Source organism: Myotis yumanensis, unplaced genomic scaffold (genome assembly GCF_028538775.1).
Source record: "Myotis yumanensis isolate MYYU_CA2020_CCGP unplaced genomic scaffold, mMyoYum1.0.hap1 SCAF_12, whole genome shotgun sequence".
NCBI classification, from domain to species: Eukaryota; Metazoa; Chordata; class Mammalia; order Chiroptera; family Vespertilionidae; genus Myotis; species Myotis yumanensis.
In genome coordinates this window covers 1640916-1659830 of record NW_027223763.1, presented here as the reverse complement: position 1 = coordinate 1659830, position 18915 = coordinate 1640916, and the positions used below count along the sequence as shown (strand labels likewise).

The following is an 18915-nucleotide window of genomic DNA, read 5'->3' as shown; positions in this document are numbered from 1 at the left end:
CCCAGAGCAGATACAGCGTGTTTACTTTATACAGTAAGTTACCTGGAAGTTTTACTAAAGTTTAAGAAAAAGAAAATATGTGCATTCTTGTGGCTTCTTTGTAATCGTCACTTCTGGATGGGTCTGGATAATGGTGTTTGTTCCTGGTGCCTGGCTGGAACTCAGGTGCCTGGCGCCTGAGCTAAAGGTCAGACTGACAACACACCTGCCTCTGGCAAGGTATGTTTCCAGGGCATGGCTCTGCCAGGCGCCACTGGATTCAGATGACAATCAGCTCAGGGACCTTCCTCAGGCGCTCTCTACATCTCCGCCTTCTTTACATTTTAAATGTAGCTTGGACATCAAATTGGAGCCTTCGGACTTGAGATCTCAGGAGCTTGCTGCTGACTAAAAGAAGGCAGGGTAAGTTAGTGGTACATAAAGGAATCCTATTCGGTACTAGGTGGTGTGTTTTAACATTTTCCATGGATAAGTCCAATTAAATCATCCAGCAATTCTTTTGCCAGTTTCACTGGAGGTATAATTTCATCATGACTATTCAAACTGGCTTGCACATGTTTCTGTAGCTGTACGAGGTCTATACTGATATTAATATGATGCCACATTCCCTGTAGGTGCATCTTGATTTTACTCTAATCCCAAAGAGAACTGTCATAGCGGGGCTGAAGTCACACAAATATATGTGAAAGCAGCATGGCATTGCAGCTGCTGTCTCATCTTGACACTTTCTAATTGGTTGCCTAGTCCTATCACTACAGCTTCCAGAACATTTAGCTTTGGCTCTAGCCTTTTGTCTCGATCTTCTTGATCATGAAGTGTAGGTGAGGTGTTCTGAGCCGATTCATTGACAAACTTTGCATTCTGGAGGCTTTGGGTCAATGGAAGAGAAGCAGTGACAGCAGATGAGATGACAGTAACGAGGGTAACAAGACCAGAACTAATAAGCCCACAGCACACTGTTCCTGGGGGAGCTATTGTGCAGTCCTTGCAATGCCTGGAGGCGTGCATGATGATACCATTTCCCTGTTATGTGGTATGAAGCATAATAAAGGAAGGCTGCTTTAAAATTAATATATCTCCATTCAGGTGATGCCTGGAAACACAGCTGGTAAGGTCACAGTGATGGCATTGGACAGCACAATGGGAGTCCAATCTGGTGATGTTCACCTTTCCAGTCACCAATACATACGGAGGCTGGACACAGGCTGGTAATCCCTGGCAAGGGATCGATGAACACGCTCCTTTAATATCAGCAAAGAAAGAGCCAGTCAAATTAAGAAAGCCAAGGGCAGCAGCTAAACACCAAAGATCTTTTTGTAAACTTTCTGTTTCCGTGGTCACAGCGTTACCTACAAACTGTCCTGGTGACATAGGCTCGTGATGGGGACCTTTAGCGTCAAGCCTGTGAGACCAATCCAAGACACACAAGTCAGAGCCAGAAATACTATGTCTCACCGGTACAGGGTTGGCCCAATCTTGCCATTGAGGAAATGCTCCCAGCTCAGTAGTGGTGCTATTAGGGCAGGAGGGGAGCAGGGGATGCTGATTAGCCAGCCATCGGGTGGCCTTAGGGAACCCCAGGTTAGTAACTGTCTGAATACATTTTCCCATATCCCAGGGGCCTGCAATGTGAGCAACGTCTGTGCCTCCAAAGGACAACTTATTTTCTTGTCCAAGCTGCAAACATCCTGAAGTCCCCCTTTTAGGTAAACAAATAGGGGGCTCCCCACTGAAGCCATTATAAGTATAATCACCTTGGGAAGAAGGAATTATGTGTTTCAGGGAGCTACCACTGACCATGTTGGTGTTGTTAGTAAACACTGGAACTGACTCTCCGGTCCAGGTGGCTGGACTGACCACAGCGCCCAGAGGCTGTGGACTATCAGTCCTGGGAGGCACCGTGCTGGCACCGTTCGTTAGAGAGAAAACGGAGAAGCCCCCCCCCCCCTGCCCGAACCTCCCGCTGGCCTCAGGGGTTGGGCATCGTCCTATGAACCAGGAGTCACGGTTTCATTCGGGTCAGGGCACAGCCCCGGGCTGTGGGCTCCGTCCCTGTGTGAGGTATCAGGAGGCAGCTGATCATCAGTGATGTTCTCTCATCAGTGATGTTTCTCTCTCTCTCCCTCTTCCTTCCTCTATGAAATCAATTAAAACATCTGATTTAATAAAGAGGTAATATGCAAATTGACCATCAAGCCCTCTTGTCACAATATGGCCGTCCCCATGTTGTCACAAAATGGCTGGCCCACATCATCACAAGATGACCGGCAGGGGAGGGCATTTAGGCGAAACCAGGTCTGCAGGGGAGGGTAGTTGAGGGGGACCAGGCCTGTGGGAGAGGGCAGTTGGAGGTGATCAGGCCAGCAGGGGAGGGGTCAAGGGGAATCAGGCAGCCAGGCAGGCCAGTGGTTAAGAGCCAGCAGTCCAAGACTGTGAGAGGGATGTCTGACTGCCAGTTTAGGCCAGATTGCACAGGGCCTAAACCATCAGTCGAATCTCTCATGAGGGGTCCCAGATTGTAGAGGGTGCAGACACCGGGCCTCTAGTATTTAATAAACTTTTTTTAAAAAGAGTGAGAAACACTCGGAGGGCAAACGCCCAGGCAGGCTCAGAGGTGGCAGCCTTGAGCTGCATCCGTCTGCTGAAAGGTTGCGGGCACTGACGGGCAGGCTCTCCCAGCTGCGCAGGCAGGTGTGGGGGCTGCTGCTGGGGGCCAGGCAGCGAGAGCAGGTGCAGGAGCAGGAAGCTGGCCCCGAGGGGAGCTCCCACCTTTCAGAGAGAGTCCCTGCCTCCTGCCTCCTGGCTGCCATGGGGCTCCAGACAGGCCCCCCCTCCCTGGGGCTCCCGGGGCCGGATCCCACCGTAAACAAGCTCCCTCCCGAGACCCCGGAGCTCTTCACAGGGCAGAGCTTTCCGATCTGAGAGGCGCGGGTGGTGTTTTCCCTTTTCCCAGCGATGCGCTGGTGGAAGCCAACTCGACCAGCTCCCTTTAGAGTGGGATTTGGCACAGACATAGGAGAGCAAGGGGAAGAGGGCCCTAAGGGCCCGCTGGGCGGGGGGGGGGGGGGGGGGGGGGGGGGGGCTGTGTGCGGGGCAGACTTGCCTCTTCCTTCACCGCCCGAGGAGGAGAGAAGCTAGATTCGGGACACGGGGGCTGACAGGAGAGCTTGTCCCATCCAGGGACACGCAGGAGGGAAATCGGGCACAAAAAGAACCCAGGATGCACTGAGCGACCCTGGGAAGCGCCCTCGCTGGGTCTCAGCTGATGTCCGGATGCTCAGCAACAAGGTTTCCCGTCCCGGGCCCCTGGCATCACGGGGCTGAGGGTCAGGGCCACCCAAGGGAAGCGGGAGGAAGGGCGGGAGGCTCCTGACCACCTGCCACAGGGCACCAGCTTGGCGGGAATGCAGCTGACCCTCAGGGTAGGGGCCCTCACCAGCCTGAGGAGGTGCGGACCTGGAGCCCCTGCTGGGTGGGCCGGGAGCCCCCACAAGGAACTGTGCAGGCTCTGACCTGGCAAGGCACAGTTTGAATATGTGAACCTGTGATCGTTGGCTCTTTTCTTATGTCCTGGCTCCGAGATGCTCACCTGGTGTCACCTCAGGTGTCATTGTTCCGTTTATTACAGCCTTAACGTCAAAGGGTCCCTGACCCTTCCCCGCCATTTCAAGTCTGACCCTTGACCTGACTCTGACCCATGACCTCACTCTGCCGTGACAGGCGGGTGTCACTGACCTGCCTCCAGGCCTGGAATCATTCTCCCTCCCTCACTGGCTCTGCGCTCTGACCCTGCGACCTTTGACCTGCATCTGCAAAACCAGAAGATTGGAACGTGTGTCCCCGTGTCCCCGCTGTCTGCCTTTAGCGGGGCCTCTGAGCATGCGCTGATTCTTAGAAATGGGGGAACGTACACATACTAGGAACTCCGGGCCTCGGCACTGTCCCCAAACCCTGAATTGCACATCAGTCACTCACTCCTTCCCGGACTCAAGTGCACCTTTTCCATTGGACGAGCAGGCTGTCACTCTAACAGGCCACGTGCTCTGAGCTGTTGCCAACACCCCAAGTCCCGGATTTGGTACCGAGCCAGGCTCGGCTGCCTGCTGCTGCCGCCAGTCCTCCAGGGGCCTGTGCTGCTGCGAGGAAAGACGGTTTATTCAGGAGCCGGCAGCCCCAGGACACTGGAGACTCTGTCACAAAGGTCATCCCCTTTTTTAAATTTTTTTTCATGAATCCTCACCACTGGATATCTTATTCATTGCTTTTTAGCAGGGGTCCTCAAACTTTTTAAACAGGGGGCCAGTTCGCTGTCCCTCAGACCGTTGGACGGCCAGACCATAGTTTAAAAAAAAAACTATGAAGAAATTCCTATGCACACTACACATATCTTATTTTGAAGTAAAAAAACAGAACGGGAACAAATACAATATTTGTATTTGCATGTGGCCTGCGGGCCGTAGTTTGAGGACCCCTGCTTTTCAGAGAAAGTGGAAAGGAGGAGGGAGGAAGAGGGAGAGAAACATCAATGTGAGAGAGACACTGCAACTGCTACCTCCCGCACACGCCCCAACCCGGGGACGTGGAGTGAACCTGCAACCGAGGAACGTGCCCATGACCGGTGTTGTGCCCATGACCGGTGTTGAACCCCAGACCCTTCGGTGCTCTGGCCAGCGCTCTACCCCATGAGCCACAGTGGCCAGGTGCAAAGACCATCTTAACAAATGGACTCAGGCAGAGGTTTTGTACGAGGAAGGGGGTGGGGGGGGGCGAAGGTCAGCAAACATCTGGCAGCCGGGATGTCCGGGGCCGGAGGCTGCTTCCTATGAATCCCTTCCCAGAATTCTTAAGAAAACAGGCTGATGTATGCAATCACATGCTGCTCACAGATCATCCTTCACAGGAGAAATGATAAGGGAATGGGGGGCGGTGACTAGCTGACATAGCTACCTTGGCGCTAGAATATGATCCTGGGAATGTCTGTCTCCGGCCGGCCTGCCTGCCTCGGGGAGCCAGGGGAGGAGGCAGGTCCACGTGCAGGCAGGTCACGGGCACCAGCCATTTTCAAGGCTCGATCACCTCCCTCGCCGGGAGGCCTGCGTCCCCTCCCCCAGAGCAGGGCCTTCGTCCTGAGTTCTGAGCCCCCGGGCGTTCCCCCTCCCCTCAGCCGGTCCCGTGTGCAGAGGGTGGGCGGGTCAATGACCTTATTCCTCTCCCCTGTCAGTCTTGCCTGTGCCCACCTCCCCACTCCCCAGACAGGCTGCTGCTGCACCAGTCCAGCTCCCTGTCCGGCCTCTGCAGGGCAGTCAACACCTCCCCTCCCCTCCCCTCCCCTCCCATCCTCTCCCCTCCCCTTCCTGCATTCCTTCCTCCCCTCCCCTCCCCTCTGACCACCCTGGACCCCAGGGAATCTCTAACCCTCTGGAGACCCACAGCCCATTGCATGCAAGTGAGTTCCTGCCCGGCCACCCCTGCAGTCCTGGGGGTCCCTCCGGGGGGTCCCCCTGGGCAGAGCTGGGTGACCAGAGGGGGCTCCTGGGCTTTCTCTAAGGACACAAGCAGGCAGTCCTGGCCGGTGTGGCTCAGTGGATAGAGTGCCAGCCTGCAGACAGAAGGGTCCCAGGTTCAATCCCGGTCAAGGGCACATGTGCGGGCTGCGGGCTGGCTCCCAGGGCGGGTGTGATTCTCTCTCAATGCGGTGTTTCTAGCTCTCTCTCCTTCCTATCGCCTCCAAAGTCAATAAAAATACATCTTTAATAAAAATAATACAGACACACGAAGGCCCTCCCCACATAGCCCTCCCCTTGCGGGGCATCTGGTCCCACTGAGGGGAAGGGGCCCACTGAAGAAGGAGGAGAGAGGCCGTGGTGGGGGGACCGTCACCTGGGGCTGGGGAGGAAGTAGCCCGGCCAGGAGGGAACTAGAGCAGAGTCGGGGCTCACGCAGCAATAAAAGCTGTGAGCGCCTTGGCAGTGGGACCCGGGATGCCGCCAACCAGAGCAGCCGCTGCCATGGGAACCGTGGTCCTGGCCCTCGCCCTCCTGGGCACTGCAGCCGCCACGGCCGACAACTGTCCAGGTGAGCCAGGCGCCCGGCGGGCCGGCCTGACCAAGGTCCCAGAGCCGAGGGCCTCCGCACAGACCACTGCCTGGCCCCTGCCGGGTCCTTCCAGAACATTCTTCTTCAGACTGAGGCTGAACCACCCTCTGCAGGGGCACCTGCCTCGGGGTCCTCCCACGTGGGGCACAGGTGGTGTGAGGGGGAGAGGCTGGAGAGCGCCCCCTCCCCCAGCCGGGGTCAGTGCAAGGTCGCATCCAGTGCTGGGAGCCTTGAGCCTCGGGGCACAGGTGGCCCCACTGCTCCCCGAGGTGGCACAGCAAGAGGGCAAGGGTCCCAGGGTCCCCACGGGCCTGACCTCCTTCCCTGGCCCAGGAGCTCTCCAGGGGCCGCCACCCCGCCCTCCAGAGTCTCTGGCTGTGGGCGGGGCTGGGACCTGGACCAGGTGCCGCCTCCCAGGGCCCCGGGGCCTGTGGTGGGGCCTGTGAGGAGGTGGGAGAGAGCATGTCCCCCTGTGACGGGAGAAAGGCCGCTGAGTCGGGAGGAAGGATACGCGGGCCTCACGGGGACGTCACCCTGAGTCCATGTTCTCCCCTCAGGGCGTCCTATTTTCTTGATTTAAAACAAAAGGATTTTTAAACTTCATTCATTTGCCAGAGAGAGAAGGAGGGAGAGACGTGGATTTGCTGTTCCCTTTGCTCGCGCCCTGATGGCGATCGCGCCCACAGTCTCAGCGACCTGGATGGCGCTCTGACCGGCCAGGCTCCACCAGGGCCTCTCATTGTCCCCGACCCCCAGGTGCCCTGTTGTTAATGAGCAGAAATTAAGCGAATGCAGAAGTGAGGTCCCCATTGGCTCTGCCCAGGGAGGACCTGCAAGGGACAGGCCCGAGGACCATGTGACCCCAAGGGGACCCCGGGAGGAGGCTAGTCTCCGGGTCCCCACACCCTCCCTAGAGGCCATGTATTTGTGATGGACGCACTTGAACTCTGAGAGGCAGGTGCCTCTCTGACTCCAGTTCTTCAGGGGCTGCTGTGTGTCCTCAGATCACAGGGATCCCCACCTTCCGGTCCCTCCAGCCCGGGAAATACCCGGTGCCAGGAGGACCCTAAGGCCAGGCCTGAGGGAGGACCGACCACAGGCTCAGCAGAGGCGGGACCCCCTCCCCTCCAGGCTGGCCTTCCAGCTGAGGCAGGCGGCCCTGGCACAGCCATCTGCCAGGCCGGGTCCCCAGGGTGGCAGGTCCTTTGGGGTAGGGGTGCGGGAGGCAGCAACCCAGGTCCTCACCCTGACGGGCGCCCGCGCTTCTCTGCAGAAGTGAAGGTGCTGGGGCTGGAGGCCGACAAGCTCACCATCCTCCAGGGCCACGGGGCCCAAGGGAGAGGCAGGCGCCGAGGGCAGGAGAGGTGAGTGCCAGGGTGAGGAGGGGGCTGGGCCTCATCCCTGCCCAGGGACACCCGACGGGGCAGGTCCCCCAGCAGGTCTCAGGAGGGGCCTGGGGCTTGGTCCACTGGGGTGTGGGTCCCCATGGGAGGGAGCTGGTCTCTGGTCACCCACGGAGCTGCCGGGACTATGTGGGCGGCCAGCACGGCTCCTGGTGATGATGCACCTGCTGCAGGGGGACCCGGCTGGACTGTCCTCCCTGCCCTCCCTGGTCCCAGCTGAGCCGGCGGGCCTTTCTCCAGGGGGGACCACAGCGGGCCCGGCAGTCACAGCCAATGGAAACGCCCAGGTTCTCTGGACGAGGGCATGGCTGGGCTCAAGCCTGGTCCCCTGGGAAGTACCCTGGTCGCAGGTCCTGGCCTCTGACTGCACAGCGGGGACTAGGAGGGCTGGGGTCCGGGTCCCCTTTCTCTGGTTCCCTAGGGTCTAACCTGGGTTGCTAGGGGCCAGGGTCCTGAACATTGCTCACTGACATGTTTGAATTTGCAGGAGACCCAGGTCCATCGGGAGTCCCTGGGAGGCGGGACCCCCCCGGGCACAAAAGTAACTCAGCAAAGAACATGGAGGGTCCGGGCAGGACCCCCACCACCCGGGGCAGGGAGCGGGGAGGGGCACTTCCTGGGTGTCACATGGGAAAATTCCTAACAATAAGCTAGTGGTAACCATAACCCTAACCTTATCCCTAACCCTAACCCTAACCCTAACCCTAACCCTATCCTTATCCATAACCCTAACCCTAACCCTAACCCTAACCCTATCCTTATCCATAACCCTCCCTGGACCTCCAGGTACCAGATTTCCACTGTAAACTCGCTCCCTCCCAGACACCCGGGAGCTCTTCTCACGGCAGAGCTTTCAGACCTGAGAGGCGCTGGTGGTGTTTCCCTTTTCCCAGGGATGCGCTGGTGCAGTGGTCGGCAAACTCATTAGTCACCAGAGCCAAATACCCACAGCACTTCTTCAAATAGACTCGCCCAGGCGAAAACCGACTTGTGCGCATGGGCCACGAAGTGTCAATCGCACTGTTTGTGCGCGCCAGCAAGTGGTATTTTGTAGAAGAGCCACACTCAAGGGGTCAAAGAGCCGCATGTGGCTCGAGAGCCGCAGTTTGCCGACCACTACGTGGTTGAAGCCAACTTGACCACCTCCCTTTAGAGTGGGATTCGGCACAGACAGAGGAGCGAGGGGAAGAGAGCGCCAAGGCCCCGCTGGGGGGAGGCGGTGAGCAGGGCATACTCGCCTCTTCCTTCAGCATCAGAGGAGGAGAGAAGCCGGAGTCAGGGACGCGGGGGCTGACAGGAGAGCACGTCCCATCCAGGGACTCCCAGGAGGGCAGTCGGGCACAGAAAGTACCCAGGATGCACGGAGCGACCCTGGGAGCCCCCTCGCCGGGTCTCAGCTGATGTCCGGATGCTCAGCAACATTCTTTCCCGTCACGGGACCCTGTTGTCACAGGGCTGAGGGTCAGGGCCGCCCAAGGGAAGCGGGAGGAAGGGCGGGAGGCTCCTGACCATCGGCCCCAGGGCGCTGGATTGGTGGGAATGCCACTGACCCTCAGGGTAGGGGCCTTCACCAGCCAGAGGAGGTGCGGGCCTGGAGCCCCTGCTGGGTGGGCCGGGAGCCCCCACATGGGTTTGTGCAGGCTCTGACCTGGGAAGGCACAGTTTCAATCTGTGAACCTGTGATCGTTCGCTCTGTTCTTATGTCCTGGCTCCGAGACGCTCACCTGGTGTCACCTCAGGTGTCATTGTTCCGTTGATTACAGCCTGAACGTCAGAGGGCCCCTGACCCTTCCCGGGGTTTTCAGGACTGACCCATGACCTGACTCTGACCCCTGACCCTGACTCTGACCTATGACCTGACTCTAACCACTGGGAAACAGTGGCCAGGGCCCGAACACCATCTTAACAAATGGACTCTGGCAGAGGTCTTGTAGGAGGAGGCGAGGAGGCGGGGGGGGGGGGCGGGAGGGGGACAGAACAAAGGGATGGAGGGAGGGGTTGAGAGTTCTCCTCTGAGGGGATTGTCCGCAAACCCCGTCTGTTCAGATCACGGGTCAAAGGTCAGCAAACCTCTGGCAGGTGGGATGTCCTGGGAGGGAGGCTGCTTCCTATGAATCCCTCCCTGGAATTCTTAAGAAAACAGGCTGCTGTACGCAATCACATGCTGCTCACAGATCACCCTTCACAGGAGAAAGGATAAGGGAATGGGGGGCGGTGACTAGCTGACATAGCTTCCTTGGCGCTAGAATATGATCCTGGGAACGTCTGTCTCCGGCAGCCCTGCCTCGGGGAGCCAGGGGGGGAGGCAGGTCCACGTGCAGGCAGGTCACGGGCACGAGCCGTGTTCAAGTCTCAGTCACCTCCCTCACCCGGGAGGCCTGGGTCCCCTCCCCCAGGAGCAGGGCAGTGGTCCTGAGTTCTGAGCCCCCGGGCTCCCCTCCCCTGAGCCTGTCCCGTGTGCGAAGGAAGCTGGCTTGTCCATCTCGCCTGTCACCACCTCCCACTCTCATGAATGACGGGGCAGAGTGAGAAGGTGGGGACCCGCTGTCACTGTACGGAATATGATTCCTGCTCCACTCACCGTGTTGGCTCTGCACTGATTACAGAGGCACCTTCCCACCTGGCTGGGAGGTGCGCATGCGACCCGGGGGCTCACCTGGAAACGGGCCCTCCTCCCCCGCGGGGAGCTGCCTGTGATCCAGGGAAGGTAGCAACCTTGTTCCAGACAGCAGACCCCAGCCCTTTGCAGACCCCCAGCCCTTTGCAGACCCCAGCCCTTTGCAGACCCCCAGCCCTTGCCACCCGCAGGCCTGTGCAGGTCTCCAGCCCCCATGACCTGTGAGCGGGCATTTGACTCGCCCTTTGGCTGCTTCCCCTGTCACCTGTGTCCTTCCACCCAAGGAAAGCGGTTTATTCAGGAGCCAGAGCCAATGTAAGCAGCCGGCTTACGGGGGGCACAGCACTGGTCTGTGGGTGACGGCTGCTCCCCACGCTGCCGGCAGGGCCAGAGTAAACACTCACCCATGATCCCAGCCTGTCTCTGCTGAATGGGCTCAGGCAGGACCGGCAGCCCGGGCCCCATGATTGTCCGTTACATGAACAACTTGGTGGCTAATCTGTATTATTATATTAGAAATTGAACAACACTTTTGTGTACGAATGAATCGCAGAAACTGGCTTCACAGGAAGCCCTTCCCGCTCCCAGGGGGCCCGGCCCACAGGTGAGCTGACGCTCAGCCACCAAACCAGACGCAGAGAGCACGCTGGACGCCGCTGACCGGCAAGATGACCCGGCCATTCTGGGAGTTCACCTCCCTTCCCTGGTCTCTGCTCTGTGTCCCCCTCCCTCCTGTAGAGACCCCCCGCCCTCACCGGGTCCAGAACCAACTCTCAGGGCCCTGGTGCCAGGGACACGGAGATGGGCCCGATGGGACCTCCATCCTGGGTCACATCGGCCTGGAGGTCACACCTGGACGGCGATGGGGGACCCGACCTGCCGCCTCCGTCTCCAACTAGGCGGGGGCTTTGAGATTCAGCGACGCCCTCCCAGGGCGGGAGAGGAGTGGGCAGGGCCCGTGCTGCCCGTACCTGCTGGGGCTGCGCTGTTGCCACATGGCCCCGGGGACAATTCAGTGCCACCTCCTACTCCCCAGTCGGCTGCTGCTGCACCAGTCCAGCTCCCAGTCCTGCCTCTGCAGGGCAGTCAACACCTCCCCTGCCCTCCCCCCCGCCCTGACCACCGTGGACCCCAGGGAGTCTCTAACCTCCTGGAGACCCGCAGCCCATTGAATGCAACTGAATTCCTCCCCGGCCACCCATACCGTCCTGGGGGGTCCTCCGGGGGGTCCCCCTGGTAAGAGCTGGGTGACGAGAGGGGGCTCTGGGGCTGTCCCTAAGGACACAAGCAGGCAGCCCTAGCCAGTGTGCTCAGTGGATAGAGCGCCAGCCTGCGGACCGAAGGGGCCCAGGTTCAATCCCGGTCAAGGGCACATGTGAGGGTTGGGGGCTGGATCCCAGGGCGGGTGTGATTCTCTCTCATTGCAGTGTTTCTAGCTCTCTCTCCTTCCTTTCGTCTCCAAAGTCAATAAAAATATATCTTTAATAAAAATAATAAAGACACACCCAGGCCCTCCCCACATAGCCCTCCCCTCGCGGGACATCTGGTCCCACTGAGGGGAAGGGGGGCCCACTGCAGAGGGGGGGCTGAGGGCATAGTGGGGGGACCATCCCCTGGGGTTGGGGAGGAAGTGGCCCACATGGGAGGGATCGAGAGCGGAGGCGGGGCTCACTCAGCAATAAAAGGTGGGAGCGCCTTGGCAGCGGGACCCGGGATGCCGCCAACCAGAGCAGCCGCTGCCATGGGAACCGTGGTCCTGGCCCTGGTCCTACTGGGCACTGCAGCCGCCACGGCCGACAACTGTCCAGGTGAGCCAGGCGCCCGGCGGGCGGGCCTGACCAAGGTCCCAGAGCCTAGAGCCTCTGCACAGACCACTGCCTGCCCCCTGCCGGGTCCTTCCAGAACATTCTTCTTCAGACTGAGGCTTAACCACCTTCTGCAGGGGCACCTGCCTCGGGGTTCCCCCACAAGGGGCACAGGTGGTGTGAGGGGGGGAGGCTGGAGAGCGCCCCTCCCCCAGCCCAGGTCAGTGCAAGGTCGCACCCAGCGCTGGGGGGCTTGAGCCTCGGCGGACAGGAGGCCCCACTGCTCCCCGAGGTGGCACAGCAAGAGGGCCAGGGTGACAGGGTCCCCTCGAGCCCGACCTCCTTCCCAGGCCCAGGAGCTCTCCAGGGGCCGCTACCCCTCCCTCCGGAGTCTCTGGCTGTGACGGGGCTGGGACCCGGGACCAGGTGCGGCCTCCCAGGGCCCCGGGGCCTGCGGTTTGGCCTGTGAGGAGGTGGGAGAGAGCATGTCCCCCTGTGACGGGAGAAAGGCCGCTGAGTCGGGAGGAAGGACACACGGCCTCACGGGGACGTCACGCTGAGTCCATGTTCTCCCCTCAGGGCGTCCTATTTTCTTGATTTAAAACAAAAGGATTTTTAAACTTCATTCATTTGCCAGAGAGAGAGGGAGGGAGAGACGTGGATTTGCTGTTCCCGTTGCTCGCGCCCTGATGGCGATCGCGCCCACAGTCTCAGCGACCTGGATGGCGCTCTGACCGGCCAGGCTCCTCCAGGGCCTCTCATTGTCCCCGACCCCCAGGTGCCCTGTTGTTAATGAGCAGAAATTAAGCGAATGCAGAAGTGAGGTCCCCATTGGCTCTGCCCAGGAGGGACCTGCAGGGGACAGGCCCGCGGACCATGTGACCCCAAGGGGACCCCGGGAGGCGGCGGGTTTCTGGGTCCCCACACACTCCCTAGAGGCCGTGTATTTGTGATGGACGCACTTGAACTCCGAGAGGCAGGTTCATCTCCGGCTCCAGTTCTGCGGGGGCTGCTGTGTGTCCTCAGATCACAGGGACCCCCACCCTCCGCACCCTCCAGCCCGGGATTCCCAGGCCACGTGCCCGAGGAATGGGGGTGACACTCGGCACTGCCCCCGCTCCCCGCTGTCTCACAGATGTGGAGGCTGCACTCACTGGACAGGCCGCAGTCGGGGGAGCTCTTCCTAAGGTCTCACACATTTGCATCAGCCACTCTGACCCCCCAAAGCCTCCCTCTGCTCTCACTCTGCAGCCGGGCACAGAGCCCAGAGGGGCTGAGTGACTCTCCGAGGACACACAGCCTGAGGAGCGGGGTTCCCCGGGGGCAGGAGGACCCCGAGGCCCGGCCCATCACCTGGGGGAGGATCGGCCACAGGCTCAACAGAGGCGGGACCGCCTCCCCTCCAGGCTGGCCCTGCAGCTGAGGCAGGCGGCCCGGGCACAGCCATCTGCCAGGCCGGGTCCCCACGGTGGCAGGTCCCTCGGGGGGGTGGAGGGGCAGTGGTGCCAGCTCCACAGAGCTCTCAGACCAGGTCCTCACCCTGACGGACGCCTGCGCTTCTCTGCAGAAGTGAACGTGCTGGGGCTGGAGGCCGACAAGCTCACCATCCTCCGGGGCTGCCCTGGGCTGCCCGGGGCCGCAGGGCCAAAGGGAGAGGCAGGCGCCGTGGGCAGGAAAGGTGAGTTCCCTGAGGAGGGGTGCTGGGCCTCGTCCCTGCCCAGGGAGACCCGACAAGGCAGGGCCCCCAGCAGGTCTCTGGAGGGGCCTGGGGCTTGGTCCACTGGGGTGTGGGTCCCCGTGGGAGGGAGCTGGTCTCTCGACACCCACTGAGTAGCCGGGCCTGTGTGGGCGGACAGCACGGCTCCTGGTGATGACGCACCTGCTGATGGGGGACCTGGTTGGACTGTCCTCCCTGCCCTCCCTGGTCCCAGCTGAGCCCGGAGGGCCTGTCTCCAGGGGGGATCACAGCGGGCCCGGCAGTCACAGCCAATGGAAACGCCCAGGGTCCCCGGATGAGGGCTCAGCTGGTCTCGTGCCTGGTCCCCTGGGAAGGCCCATGGTCACAGGTCCTGGCCTCTGACTGGACAGCGGGGACTAGGAGGGCTGGGGTCCGGGTCCCCTCCCTCTGATTCCTGAGGGTCAAACCTGGGGTTCTAGGGGCCTGGGTCCCCAGAGTTTGCTCACTGACATGTTTGAATTTGCAGGAGACCCAGGTCCATCAGGAGTCCGTGGGAATGCAGGACCCCCCGGACCCAAAGGTAACTCAGCAAAAAGCATGGAGGGTCCGCGCCGGACATCCAAACCCGGGGTAGGGAGAGCGGAGGGGCACTTCCTGGGTGTCACATGGGAAAATTCCTAACCATAACCTAGTGGTAACCATAATCCTAACCTTATCCCAAACCCTAACCCTATTATTACCCCTAACTCTAACCCTAACTTTATCCCTAACCCTAAAATTATCCATACTTATCCTTATCCTGAACCATAACCCTAATGCGAACATAGGCCCATCCCTAAACCTTACCTTATCCTTATACCTAACCTTATCCTAATCCCAAACCCTAACCCTAACCCTATCCTTATCCTTATCCCCAAACTTACCCATATTCCCTAACGCCTGTGGTTGGCAAACTGCTGCTCTTTGGCCCCTTGAGTGTGGCTCTTCCCAACTAAGCCTTAGGAGGACCCTAATTAAGTTTATAACGATGTACCTACATATAGTTTAAGTTTCAAAAACTTGGCTCTCAAACAAAACTTCAATCATTGTACTGTTGATATCTGGCTCTGTTGACTGATGAGTTTGCCGACCACTGCTAACCCTCACTCTAACCTTGTCCCTAACGCTAACCTTAATACTAACTCTGCCCCCAACGAGGTGCTCCCTCACCCAGCGCCTGGGTCTGGGTCTGTGTCCAGAGCACCCAGGGGGCCCAGGGCGGATCCCGACCCCAGCCCAGCACAGACCCGGCACAGAAAGGAGACCCGGCTCCCTTGCCCCATGACCTGTCCCTGCTCTGGACTCTCTCAGCCCCAGGATGGGGGGATAGGTGAGCCCTCTGGCTGACGGGGTCTGGCATGAGCCTGTCCTGTCCTCGAGCCTGTGCTGACCCTCCTCTCTCTGCAGGAGACCGAGGGGAGAAGGGCGCTCGTGGAGAGAAAGGTGAGGCCCTCCCGCCCTCCCCAGGGGTGGCTTCCGGGACCCTGAACACAAGGGGGTTCCCAGGGTGTGGAGCAGGGGCTGGGTGGGGAGCAGGCCCTTCCCTCTGCAGGAGGGTGTGGAGGGCGGGATGGGGACCACACTCCTCCCCGAGCCTGTGCAGCCCATCCCTCCCGTCCCGGCCTCGGACCCCGGAGCAGGGCCGGCCCGTCCTCCCGGGACTCTGCCTGGGGCTCGAGGAAGTTGGGCAACGATTAAAACACAACGTCGGCCAGAGGCTGTGAGCCAAGCTGCGGTCACAGACGATGAGCAGATGTGGAACATGTGGCCTGAACTACCCATGACACGCGTGTGACCCTCACACATGTACACGCTCCACGTGCGGGTGCAGAGTCGATGACACAGAAACCTTCTCCGTTTCCCGCACAAAGTTCAGGAAGTCAGAGAAGGGCCCGGACGTGCACACCCTGGTGACCCCTCTCTGGACCCGAGACAGTCACCCCCACCCAGGCTCACCCCACTGTGGTCCGAGGTGCAGACGCCCCTTCGCTGCCCTCCCCAGCGAGCAGCCCGCTCTCCCCGTGTCCCCGAGGCTGCCCTGGGCCCAGGAGGCAGCTGAGGCTCAGACTCCGCCTCCCGGGAGCACAGCCAGGGGCCTCCCCAGGGGCAGGCTGGGCCTTGCTGGGGACCAGCCTCCTATGGAAGCATCTAGAAGGGCCTCCATGTCCTCCTGGTGCGGAGGGACCAGGGCTTGGCCGTCCCGCCTCTCACGGGTGTTTCCTCTCCCCCAGGAGCGTCGTGGGAAGCTGAGCGATGTGACACAGGTGGGCGACCAGCCGGGTCCGGAGCCCAGTTTGGCCCGAGGTGGCGGGTGTGCCCGGCCCGCCCTGCAGGGAGCATTGGCCTGGGGTCCCCCATGCAGCCCATCAGCCTGCAGGCCCAGAGGCCCCGCCCCTGCCTCACTGATGACCAATCACATGGGACAGCACTCAGCCCCGCCCCCTGCCTCACCGCTGGCCAATCACATGTGACAGCACTCAGCCCTGCCCTCCTCTCCTGCCTTAGGGACCCCATTGACAGTCCTAGTCTCTTGCCCCCAAAATATTAGAACCCCAATGGCCGGTGCCCGAGACCAAGGTGGGGGCGCCCTGGTGGGGGGCCGGCACACGGGGCCTGTCTCTCACAGCTGGTGGCCCTGGTGGGGTCTCTGTCCAGCCCCAGAGCCTCCTGCCCACGCACCCCACTGTCCCCCCCTCCCTCCGCCCGGGGGCCTCCACGTGCCGCTTCCCTTCCCAGGACCTCGGAGCTGCAGCGAGATGCGCACCAGGGGCCACACCCTGAGCGGCTGGCACACCATCCTCCTGCCCGACTGCCGGCCGCTGACCGTGCTGTGCGACATGGACACGGACGGCGGGGGCTGGACTGTGAGTGCCGGCGTCGGGAGGGCGGTGATGTCCAGGGGGCGGCTGCCGGCCCGGGCCTCGCAGAACAGGCTCCACCCCGTGGATCCGCACTCTGGGGCCCTTGTCACTGTCCAGGCCCCTGTGTCCGGGGCTGCCCCTTCCCAGGGGACGGAGAGAACCCGACAGGGTGGGTGAACCTGTTCGTGGGCCCGGCCCAAGGGAGCCCTGTGCCTCCAGGTGTGGGCTCCGGGCCGTGGCCTCCCCTCTCCCAGCTGCCACGTCCTCCGCGGTCCCACGTGGGCGCCGTCTGCCTGCCCGGGGTCCGGGCTGTGGGCTGGGCCGTGCTGGGCGGCAGCGTCGTCTCCCCTCCCCCAGGTGATCCAGCGCAGGGTGGACGGCTCCGTGGACTTCTACCGGGACTGGGCCGCCTACAAGCAGGGCTTCGGCAGCCAGCTGGGCGAGTTCTGGCTGGGCAACGACCACATCCACGCCCTGACCTTCCAGGGTAGGGCCCGGGCCGCGGCCTGGGGGTGGGGTGTGAAACCCACCTGCCCCGACCTCCGACCTGGGCCACCTGGACGGACCCGCTCCTGCGCCCCCACACGTGCCGCCTCTGAGGACAGGAAGGTCCCAGCGGGAGTGGGGGCATCAGGGCCAGAGGAAGTGGGTTTGGGGGGCAGACGTTCTCCGGTCACGGCCGCTGGCATCTCAGAGTCCAACCTGGGGGGACGTGGAGGCCCCCGTCCGGGTCCAGCCCAGCGCCCAGCCCTGCCCTCGCCGCCCACCAAGCCCTGTCCCTGAACACACACCGGAGACGGCCACTTCCTACAAGGCTGTGGTTACCCCCCCAACCCGGGAATGCCGGGGCCTCTCTGGGGCTGGGGTTTGGTTTGGGACCGTGGGAGTACATGCCCCCACCCCTCAGAGACAGGGACTTTCTGGGGGACCTCGAGGGTCATCCTGGGTGCCCAGTGCAGGTCCCCTGAGCGTCACCCACATACTGGCAGCTCAGGGTGCCTGCTCCCGGGACTGAGGCCCTGCCCCCCGCAGGTACCTACGAGCTCCGTGTGGACCTGGTGAACTACCAGGGCACCCGCCAATTTGCCAAGTACCAGTCGTTCAGGGTGGGGAGCGAGGCCGAGAAGTACAAGCTGATCCTGGGCGCCTTTGCCGAGGGCACCGCTGGTGAGTGTCGGCCATATGGTGGGCGGTGGGGGTGGGCAGTGGTGGTGGGCAGTGGAGAGTGTCTGGGCGGGGTCCTGGCTCTATGTCCTGGGGCCTGGGCGGGGCCTTGGCCTCACCACGTTCCTCCATCCACACGTTGGGATAACCCGCCTCCACCTGGATGCGCCCATGAAATGGCGGGACACACGGGCTACAAAGTGCAGGACCTGAGCGTCTCCCTCCTGACCACCCGCATTGGAGCAGGTGGACAGGACGCCCAGGGAGCACCGCTCAGGGCGCACGTCCCTCCTGTGGGGCCCGAGGGACCTGAAGGTCTCGGGCAGTGGCCTCCCCTCTCGGGGCACAGTGCCCGTTAGCTGGCGGCACAGAGCAGAGGGGGGGATACCGAGGCCGGGGTTCCGCCAACGGAGCGTTCTCTGGCGTGTGCAGCACCGTCAGACTTTTCAGCGCAAGACGTGCAGCTGGACAGCTCCGGCCGGACCTGGTGCCGGCACCTCCTGGCACTGAGTGTAAGCGGTCCCGCTTCTCCCCGGCAGGTGACTCCCTGACCTATCACAACAACTCCCTGTTCTCCACCAAAGACCAGGACAACGACGGGACCTCCTCCAACTACGCTGTGACCTACCAGGGCGCCTGGTGGTTCTTCAGCTCCCACTGGTCACACCTGAACGGGCACTACGGGAGCGGGAGCTCTGGGTACGGCATCTACTGGTATTCAGGGAACGGGTACTACAGCTACAAGGCAGCCGAGATGAAGGTGCGGCCGGTGTAGGGCGGTCGGCGGCCTGGAGCTTCTCTGAGCGCGTCCCGCGCCCCGAGCGCGGGCACAGGAGGCCCCCACGCAAAGGCGGAGCTCTCCCTGGCCTCACCCCTGGCCAGTCAGGAACCCTCAGCTTCCAGACCCCGAACGTCTCCGCCTTACTCTCCCGCCTGCCTGGGTGAGGGTGACCCTGACCTTGTGCACCACCCGCGTCCTCAATAAAGCTTCGCCTCGCTCCGCAGCACACGATTCCCGTGATATCTGTGTCGTCCGGTCACTGGTCCTGTGCACGCCTGGGTGCCTGTCTGTGCCGCCCAGGCCCTGGCACTGTAGGAGGTTTTGGTGGCGTCAGACGAGGTGGGCTAAGCAGGGCCCGGGCGCCTGCGTGGCAGTGCCGCTCCGGGGCACACAGCCCGCTGCCTCCCGCCTGTCCCGCCAGCGGTCTGCGCTCCCGGCAGGTTTGCAGCCTTGGGCCACGAGGAAGAGCAC

At 61.5% G+C, this 18915-nt stretch overlaps 1 protein-coding gene across 1 annotated transcript; it reads left to right on the top strand.

Annotated features, from left to right (window-relative positions):
• Window positions 1-11839: 11839 nt before the first annotated feature.
• LOC139020637 (ficolin-2-like) lies at window positions 11840-18667 on the top strand. The gene is made up of 9 exons (XM_070430330.1): window positions 11840-11924; window positions 13489-13599; window positions 14126-14179; window positions 15046-15081; window positions 15870-15902; window positions 16375-16502; window positions 16857-16986; window positions 17532-17666; window positions 18203-18667. Exons 1-9 carry the CDS (start codon window positions 11858-11860, stop codon window positions 18436-18438), a joined length of 930 nt encoding a protein of 309 aa, XP_070286431.1. The 5' UTR covers window positions 11840-11857; the 3' UTR covers window positions 18439-18667.
• Window positions 18668-18915: the final 248 nt, after the last annotated feature.